Source organism: Nomascus leucogenys, chromosome 6 (assembly GCF_006542625.1).
Source record: "Nomascus leucogenys isolate Asia chromosome 6, Asia_NLE_v1, whole genome shotgun sequence".
NCBI lineage: Eukaryota > Metazoa > Chordata > Mammalia > Primates > Hylobatidae > Nomascus > Nomascus leucogenys.
In genome coordinates this window covers 69122379-69132511 of record NC_044386.1, presented here as the reverse complement: position 1 = coordinate 69132511, position 10133 = coordinate 69122379, and the positions used below count along the sequence as shown (strand labels likewise).

Sequence of the window (10133 nt, the reverse complement as noted above, 5' to 3'; positions counted from 1 at the left end):
GGCAGGTGGGCAGCCAGATGGGCCACAGAGATGAGAAGTCACCCCCCACTCCGACACTGCAGGGCAGCCTCGGCCGCTCTCCCTGTACAGGTGCTCCCCCACTCTGTTCAGGGGCTCAGCTCTGGCCTGCCCCCACACGCTCACTTTTAATCCTGATTTGGGATGCTCCAAAATGCAGACCGCTAAGCCTGGGGGATGGAGAGAGAATAATTACGTTTGGGCTTAATGTTAAGTGAATTCTTTCTACTCTTTGGAGTCTGGAGATTTCTAATGGTACATTTAATGACATAAGCTCCTGCAGTCTCTGTTTTTGCAGAAAGTTTCGAGGCCATCCACTTTTAGAAGCATCCTGACTCCAACCCAGAGAAGAGCCCTCCTGCCGAGCTCTCCAGCCTGGGCTTTCTCTGGGTGCTGCTACCACGAGACTCTTCTCTTCCTTGGCCTCAAACCACCAAAGACAATTTGTTCCCTGACAAACCAATTTACACGTTTTTAAGGGGAAAACTATAGGGCAACATGAAGAGGGAGGTGGGAGGAGAGACAGACACAGACAGGCAGAGAAATAAAACAACAGAGAGAGAGAAAGATACAGATGGGAAGAGATTGAGGCACAGGTATCTGTTGGCAAAAATGATGCCCTTAGTGAAAATCAGTGGCTCCTGCTACTAGCCAGACATGGTGAATATGACAACTACACAGCCCGAGCCACCTCGTCTGACCCATGGCAGTAGGAGCTGGTCCATTAGAGTTCTTTATCTGCGGTCCCCAGGTGGCCTCAATGTCTTTCCAACACGGAGCAGCAGGCAACCACGACTGCGAATTTGACAGGTAGCTCTCTCAGAGCAGTCCTTTTATTCTTCCTGGTAAGTGTTTACATGCATGTCCTCCTGGCAGAAGGTGAGCTCCTTGCTGGCCGGAATCGTGTCTTTCTTTTTTCTCTTTCTTTCTCTTTCTTTCTTTCTTTCTTTTCTTTCTTTCCTTTGTTTCTTTCTTCTCTTTCTTTCCTTTCTTTCTTTCTTTCCTTCCTTCCTTCCTTCTTTCTTTTCTTTCTTTCCTTCTCTCTCTCCTTCCTTCCTTCCTTCCCTCCCTCCCTCCTTTTTTCCTTCCTTCCTTCCTTCCTTCCTTCCTTCCTTCCTTCCTTCCCTTCCTGACTTCCTTCCCTTCTTTCTTTCTTTCTTTTTCTTTCTTCCTTTCTCGGAGTCTCACTCTGTCGCCCAGGCTGGAGTGCAGTGGCACAATCTCGGCTCACTGCAAGCTCTGCCTCCCGGGTTCACTCCATTCTCCTGCCTCAGCCTCCCAAGTAGCTGGGACTACAGGCACCCGCCACCATGCCCGGCTAATTTTTTGTATTTTTAGTAGAGACAGGGTTTCACTGTGTTAGCCAGGATGGTCTCGATCTCCTGACCTCATGATCCGCCTGCCTCAGCCTCCCAAAGTGCTGAGATTACAGGCGTGAGCCACCACGCCTGGCCTAGAATCAGGTCTTTCAAACTGAAACTGAGCTGGTAATTTCTGGAGCAGATAACATCCGTCATTAGGGCTCATTGTTTCTGAATCAACCCCTCCTGCCCCCACCCCAAGTTCAGCACCTCTACCCACAGTTTCCTGGGGCTGAGAGGTAAAAAGTTACCCAGGAAACCCTGCCTTTCTTTATCAGTAATTCAGGGAAACAGAGGGCAAGGAGAAAGCTTCCAGGTGAGTTGGTGAAAAGTCCCCAGTGACCCCAAGGAGACTGGGATGGGGTTGGGGGAAGAGTCAGGTCAGGAAAGGGAGGGAAACTCCCAGCTCCATCCCAAGCTAGAGTGATATGGTTGTGGCCAACCTAGAGAGCAGCCAGATAGAAGCAGGTTGGTTCCAAGAAGAAAACGAAAAGAAAATGGAATGCGTGTGTCACCAATTTGACAATATTCAGAGTTCTGTTACAGGTCTGGAATAGAGTTTAGAGAAAAGCTAATAATAAAAACAAAACTAATTAAATGAAGGAAAACTCAGCAAGTATCAACTTCAGGCAAAATGAAAAGGTGAAAGGAAACTATACGAATGCTATATGAACTATAAGTAAATTATTCCATAGTAAAGAGAACACCAAATATCAATTTACTCCAGAACTATGACATCACCCCATGAAGACTGCAGGAAAGGAAGTGTGGTTGGAGGGAGTGGTGAGGGCTACAATATCTATATATTTACCTTCCTTAATAAAAAGTCAATTATAATGTCTACAATTGAAAAACCAAGAAATAATATTAAATGTATGTTATTTAGAATCTGGAGGTAAATACCAAAGAAACCGATAAGTGAATTGAAAATGATTATCTCAATGAACAGGAGATGAAGGGGGAAAAGGTAAGGCAGGGGCTAAGTTTTATTGTGGGTCGTATAACTCTTTGGCACATGTGTATCATTTTGCTAAACGTTAAAACTAGAATTGGCCGAGTGAGGTGGCTCGAACCTGCAATCCCAGCACTTTGGGCAGCCAAGGCAGGAGGATCACTTGAGCCCAGGAGGTCGAGACCGGGCTGGGGAAAATAGAGAGAGCATGTCTTTAATTTTTAATTTGTATTTTTTCTAAAATAAAATATACATAAAATAAACATTTTTAAAACTGGAATTAAAACATAGGTTTACTATATATCCATCTATACTTTTCTCAATGTTCAAATAAACACACCATAAGTTAGAAAATAAATTGATTGATTGATAGATGTAATCTTTTTGTAAAGTAAACATGTATAATACGTTTTTATTATACATGTTCATGGGCGCAGTGGTTCATGCCTGTAATCCCAGCACTTTGGGAGGCTGAGGCAGGTGGATCACCTGAGGTCAGGAGTTCGAGACCAGCACGGTGAAACCCCGTCTCTACTAAAAATACAAAAATCAGCCAGGTGTGGTGGCCCACACCTGTAGTCCCATCTAGTCGGGAGGCTGAGGCAGGAGAATCATTTGAACTGGGAGGCGGAGGCTGTAGTGAGCTGAGATTGTGCCACTGCACTCCACCCTGGGCAACAGAGCGAGACTCCATCTCAAAAAAGAAAAAAGATATCGATACAGATAGATGTAACATCTATATCTATATATGTTTTGTTTTACAAAAATATTACATCATACTATATACACTTTCTATACCTATCTGCATCTTTCTTCTCAGTTTCTATAAAAATATATTATGGAAATCCTTCCACGTCAACTGGTATAGAACCAACTGTTTTAAATGGTTATATATTATTCCATGGTGTGCATGCACCACAATTTATTCTACTATTTTTCCTTTGAAGGGCACTGACTTAGTTTCCAGTTTCGTGGGGTTTTTTTTTTGCCACTACAGACAATCATTGAAAATACTGAGAGTAATGTTATCAGTATGGCATACGGTTTAGAGATAAGTTAACATCCTTGAAAGTATATTTTTACATATTACAGTTTTAATTTTTAAGGAATGAATTCCCAGGATAAGAATTGCTGGTAAGAGTATGTATACCTTAATAGCTATTGTGAGATTGATTTCTTAAAAATATTCCAGCAATGAATGAAAATATATATTTTGTCGGTCTGGCGCGGTGGCTCACACCTGTAACCCCAGCACTTTTGGAGGCCGAGGCAGGCGGATCACAAGGCCAAGAGATCGAGACATCCTGGCCAACATGGCGAAACCCCATCTCTACTAAAAATACAAAAATTAGCTGGGTGTGGTGGTGCGTGGCTGTAGTCCCAGCTACTCGGGAGGCTGAGGCAGGAGAATCACTTGAACCTGGGAGGCGGAGGTTGCAGTGAGCCGAGATCGTGTCACTGCACTCCAGCCTGGTGACAGAGCGAGACTCCGTCTCAGAAAAAAAAAAAAAGAGAAAGAAAAGAAAATGCATTTTTTGTGAAGGTCTCCTTTTATGTTCTTCAGTAAAATTTTATTGTTTTCTTCCTATAGACTTTTCACATTTCTTTCTAGGCTTGTTACTAAGTGTTTTACTGTTTCTTTTGCAATATGATGGGAACTATTTTCTAATTGACTATGCTTGAGGATAGAAAACCTGTTATTTTATTCCTGTCAACCTAGTATCTGGCAATCTTACTGAATCCTCTTCTTAATTTGAATAGTTTGCTTGCTAGTTTTACTGGCTTTTTTTTGGGCAGATACATATTTTTTTCTATTCCTTCTCAATATTCATACTACTTCTCTCTTTTTCTTTCTTTTTTTTTTTTTTTTTTTTTTGAGATGGAGTTTCACTCTTGTTGCCCAGGCTGGAGTGCAATGGCACAATCTTGACTCACCACAATCTCCGCCTTCCAGGTTCAAGCAATTCTCCTGCCTCAGCCTCCCGAGTAGCTAGGATTACAGGTGTGCGCCACCACGCCCAGCTAATTTTGTATTTTTTTAGTAGAGACAGGGTTTCTCCATGTTGGTTAGGCTGGTCTCAAACTCCCGACCTCAGGTGATCCACCCACCTCAGCCTCCCAAAGTGCTGGGATTACAGGTGTAAGCCACCATGCCCAGCCTCTTTTTCTTGTCTTACTATATTTCTGCATTGGTTAGAACGTCCAGGAAAATGTTGAATAAAACTATGGAGATAGCAGGCATCTTTATTCTGTCCTTGATCTTTATGAAACTGTTTCTAATATTTCACCAATTATCATGGATGCCTGCGGGATGCCTCTAGGAGGTATCTACCATCAAGTTACAGAAGTTTCCTTGTATTCTTAGGTTGCTGAGAGTTTTTGTTTGTTTCTATTTTAGTAAGGAATTGTTACTAAATGTCAAATATTTTGGGGTTTTGTTTGTTTTTGGTTTAGATTTCTTTTGCTTGTGTGTGTGTGTGTTTTTTTTTTTTTTTTTTTTTTTTTTTTGGCTCTACTGAGATGGACCATATGGTTTTGGCAGCTATTGAGATGATCACAGGGCATTTCTTCATTAATCTGTTAATATGCTTAATTACATGAATGGATTTTCTAGTGTTGAATCATCCTTGCATTCCTGAGAATAAGGTATGCCTGTTGCCTGTGCTGGTCATGTGGTCTTGTTCTTTTAGAACTGTACTAGATTCAACTTGTTCCCATATTCTTTTTTTTTTTTTTTCCTTTTGAGATGGAGTCTCACTTTGTCACCCAGGTTGGAGTGCAGTTGCATGATCTCTGCTCACTGCAACCTCTACCTCCCAAGTTTAAGCGATTCTCCTGCCTCAGCCTCCGGAGCAGCTGGGATTACAGGCTGGTCTCGAGCTCCTGACCTCAAGTGATCCCCCTGCCTTGGCCTCCCAAAGGGCTGGGATTTCAGGGGTGAGCCACTGCGCCCGGCCGTTACTGTATTCCTTCTAAATTTTGTGTCTATTTTCACCAGTGCACTGGTCTAAAGTGACCTCTCCTGATTTGGCTTTGGTGATAGGATTGTACTAGCTTCATAAGAGAAGTTTGGAGCATCTCCATACTTTTGCAATGCTCTGAAACTCAAAGAAATGATAGAACTGGTGAGCCCAACAGATCCAGGACAGGCTCCAGGAGGCCCAGAGATAGGAGGCACTTACACACACATGCCGCGGCCAGCATCTCAGTACTGCTGAGGACAAGAGAATGCTATGCTGCCCAAGGAGCATGGCAGGGGAGAAGGGCAAAGGATGCCATGGCGGGGAGGCAGGCAAAGGCAGCATCTTAGAGGCAGGTGAGGATCTGAGTCAGTCCTGAGCTTTGAGGGGCTTTGAGCAGGAACATTACCTGACCAGATCTGCATTTGTTAAAGTTACCCTTTTTTGCATAGGTGTAGACAGCTGTCCGGGAGACCACAGTACAGAATTGGCTAGGACATGGAGTCCCAGAGTGTGAAGGCTTCCTGTCTTGCTGATGGGGTACCCATCACTGAGACAGGAAACCTAGAGGAAGACCAGGTCAGGAAGTGGACCGGAGAGTGGTGGGGAAGTGCTGCATTTGAGGTGTGTGTCTTTGATGGGGAGCCAGCTTGGAAGCCCAGTACGAGGTGCAGAGAGCCCCGGATGGGTGGTCAGGGCAGGAGGGTGCCCATGGTAATGGAGCTGATGGGGAGGGGGAGGTCACCCAGGGTCCAGTGACAGGAGAGGAGGGCTTGCACAGAGCCTCAAGGAATGTTAACAATTCCAGTTAGGTGCAAGATGTCAGACCGTGCAGGGCGCTGAGGATTTGCCTGAGGACAAGGAGGCAAACTGGGACAGCCTGAGGATGAGGCATCGGCTGCATCCAATCCTCTGTGAGGCCTCAGAAAATTAGGACTGGAAAAGCCATTATGTTTAGCAGCACAGAAGGCATGGCCCCTCCCCCAAGCCCACCCCATCCACAGCCTTCTCCATGTCACCTCAGGTGACCCCATCTTTTGGGCAGTCCCAGCCCGAAGCCTTGCAGCTTCCTGATGTCTGTCCTCCTCATACATCCCACATCTGACCCTCCTGCACATCCTCTTGACTCCACCCTCCAACTCTCTCTAGAGTCAGACCCCACCCATCACTCCTCTGCCCCCACCCTGTTCCAGGTTGTCAAGGTTCCCACCGCAGCCCTGGCCCCGCTGGCTAATGCACCTTAAGAACCACAGAGGTCCTTTCAAACTGCACATTGGATCATAATCAGAAACGAACCCCAAGGTGCTTAGAATGGCTCCCAGGTCCTGCACTATTGCCTCTGCAGCTGCCCTCATCCCTGCATCCTCTCTCCCAGTTGCCTGTGCCTTCTTGGTCTTCCTTGAATATGTCAGCCAGGCTCCAGAGTCAAGGCCCTTGGCTGTTGCCTCTGCCTGGAAATCGTCCTCCCACATCCCTGCCCAGTGGGCTCCTTCAGCAGCCACCTGCTCCCAGTCTGTGTTCAAAAGCCATCTTCTCAGAGACTTTTCCTATTTAAAATTGCCACCGCCCCCAGCCTGGCCTTTCTCTCTGCTTTCTTTCCCTGCCTGGCTCTTACACCCTCTGGCATGCTATATAGTTTATTGCTCGAGGCATCTGCCGCCCCATGATAAGGTCAGCTCCAGGAGGGCAGGGACTCTCCCCTGCTGTTCCCAGATGTATCCCCAGCGCCGATGTATACAATATGTGGCCCATAGTACAAGCTCAAAATATATCAGTTGAATTCACTTCAAGGGGTGCTGAGAGATAGCAGGGAACAGAGGGCCGGCCCCGCCCCAAAAGAGATGTGTTGGTTGTAAGCCAGACCCCAAGAGGTGGAGGTCGTGCCTCCACCCTCCAAACTTCCACAGCCAACAGGCCTCCCAGAGGAGGTGGTGGGTCCTGGCCCCACAGCTATGAGGACTCCACAGCCTTCTATTATTTTATTTTCAGCTTGCCCGTCCTTAGATAAAAATCTGTTTACGACGACAGAAATACATGGCGTGTCCTCTTTGAGCTCCAGTCTGTTCCCTTGCAAGTAGGAGGTGACACGCACGTGCCTGTAAGAGACAGAGGAGGGTTGGCAGCCAGGGTGGTACACTTCAGGCCAGGCTTGCGCTGCAAAGACCCATGACCCCATTTGCCTTTAAGAGGGGCAAGACAGGTGCCCCTGAAATCAGAAATGACACAAAGAGCCCCCCACACACAGCAGCACAGAACAGATGGGCCGGCTGGGCGCGGTGGCTCACGCCTGTAATCCCAGCACTTTGGGAGGCTGAGGCGGGCGGATCACTAGGTCAGGAGATCGAGACCATACTGGCTAACATGGTGAAATCCCATCTCTACTAAAAATACAAAAAAATTAGCTGGGCGTGGTGGCGGGTGACTGTAGTCCCAGCTACTCCGGAGGCTGAGGCAGGACAATGGCGTGAACGCGGGAGGCGGAGCTTGCAGTGAGCCGAGATCGTGCCACTGCACTCCAGCCTGGGCGACAGAGCGAGACTCTGTCTCAAAAGAAAAAAAAAGAACAGACAGGCCACCGGCCACAGGATCTTCAGAAGAAGGCTTGCTGTGTCGCTGCCAGATTAACAAGGAGAAAATGCGCGCTGGCGGCTCCAAGGAGAGAGCTGAGACCCACAGCCCGGGCCTGCATGCGAATTCTGCTCTGAGACTTAGGCAGTCAGCCGGGTGAGCACTGGGCCTCTGGGATCTGGATGCCACCCTCCAAGGGGCCTCAGATGCCAGCAGTGAGGGGCTGTCTGCCCTCGCAATGTGCCTTTTCAGACACCCAAATCCTTCCCATTTGACCACCCTTTGCAGCCACCACTTTCTCAAAGTAGATTTACTTTCAATCGCCATTTGCTAAATCTCTTCCCTCTAAACCTTTTGGGGATGGAGGGATTAAGCCTGATTACAGATGTTGGGGGTGGTGGCAGGAGTCGGGCAGGAGGGGCCACCAAAAGCCAGCACATGCTCCTCCTAGGCTGACCCAGCCACCAGCCCGGCCTCGCCCCGGGATCTGAGCCCCCTCGCCCAGTGCGTGGGGCTGCTGCCGAGTGTGTGGCTCTGCTCCTGCCCACCCAGGGAGGGCAGCCCCTGTGCCACTGGCCTGGCCACCTGAGGGAGTCAGCAGGGTGGCTCACAGGCTCCCTGAGAGAGATGAGCTCCTTCAAGCGGGGCTCGCTCAAGAGCTCCACATCAGGGTCACAGAAGGTGAGTGAGCTTTGCCAGCGGCCTGCGGGCAGCTGGGTAGAAGGGCAGAGGGACACTGGTCTCCAGCTCTGTCACCTCAGAGCGCTGGCCCAGCGGGTCCTGTCCTCCCAAACTGTGCTGGGTGGGCATGGGGCATGGGGTGTTCAGAGCTCTCATGTCAGGGTCCCTTCTCAGAAGGTGCCCTGTGTTTCTTGCCATGGTGTCCAATGCCTGTGGTTTCAGTTGCTCCCACCTTCGAGTGGCCGTGGCACACTCGGGAGGCGTCTGGGTGGCACAAATCCTTTCACCATTCCGGAGCCAGCAGTTGTGGAGTTTTGCACTCTTGCTTTCCCCGCAAAGATGGCGCCCCTTAGTTCTCTCTGCTGGACTCAAGCCCACCCTCTGTTCTGCATCGGATGTTTGTGTGGGCTCTGGGGGACCCAGGGATGACTCAGGCTTGGGCCTCACCCTTAGGGGATGGGGTCTGGCAGAAGAAAGCAGGCAGCAGCATCTAACAGGAGGGAGGGCCAGAGCGGCCCTAAGTGAGAACCTGGGAGGGCAAGAGGCTCCCAGGACTAGGCACCAGCTGTGGGGAATGGCCTCTCCCAGGAACCCCAGACAGGACCTCCCACAGGACATGCTGATTTGAATCTTAGGTGTGCTTTTCCTAGGTGACTCTGAGCCAGCCTGGGAACTGAGCACCCAGGGCTGCCTTAAAGGACCGCTTGAGCCCAGGGGGACTGGGCAGGCCACTGCCTCACCCTAACTCCCTGACTGCCCCTCGCATGGAGTAGGAGGCCAGCCCAGACCACACCAGACGCCTCTGCACATCCCTTGCATGCCCTGAGGGCTCAGTGGGGATCTCTGCTTCTTCCAGGGGGCTGCCCACTGTGCACAGAAGGGTGGGGGGAGGCAGTAAGGGAGCTGGCAGAGCAGCAGCAGGTGCAGCTCTCGTGTGGGCCGGGGAGGGTACAGCCCCCCAGCTGGCACTTACTGAGCACCCACGACATGACCACTAGTACCCCAGAGCTGGGGACGGAGCCGCTGAAGCAGTGTGAGCCAGGTGACCACACTCAGAGAGGTTATTTATCTGGGCTAAAAACAGAGCCCTAGGCGGGAACTGCTTCCCATCCATATGCAGCTCACCAGGCTGCAGTCTCCCCGTCCATAAAATGGGGCAGAAGCAGATGTTGAACCAGGTGTTTGCAAGTCTCTAACATCTCATGAACCTGAAAATGCAAACGGAAAAAATAAAAGCCTCTTTAAAAATAATGACAATAAAGAGTTAAAGCTCGCCTCCATTCCAAAATGGGCAAGATCCATCCTTGGGGCTCAGTGGGGGACAGGCGCATATATCTGCTTTTGTGCACATGTGTGAGAGTCAGCATTATTTTTAGAGACAGCACATACCCGTGTTCTTGTGTAAGTTCACATTCGCAAATGCACTGCTGCATTTGGCAGGAACAAGAGACACACCACTGGCCGTGCAGCCCAGGCCAGGTGGCTCCACGTGACCTCCTCCTCCCCAGCACAAAGCTGGCCCACAATGTTCTTGCTAATAAGCTCTGAAAAGGAACAGGCTTTTGTCCTTCTTGAATTTGATGTCACCTATTC

General features: G+C 49.0%; 1 protein-coding gene across 1 annotated transcript in view; it reads left to right on the top strand.

Moving 5' to 3' along the window:
- The first annotated feature begins 8189 nt into the window (after positions 1-8189).
- Positions 8190-10133, top strand: part of TRPM1 (transient receptor potential cation channel subfamily M member 1) — a 159051-nt gene continuing 157107 nt past the window's right edge. Inside the window, exon 1 of the mRNA XM_003280312.2 lies at positions 8190-8540. Within this exon, the coding sequence (XP_003280360.1) occupies positions 8487-8540 (54 nt within the window). The 5' untranslated portion in view covers positions 8190-8486. The remainder of the gene's footprint in view (positions 8541-10133) is intronic.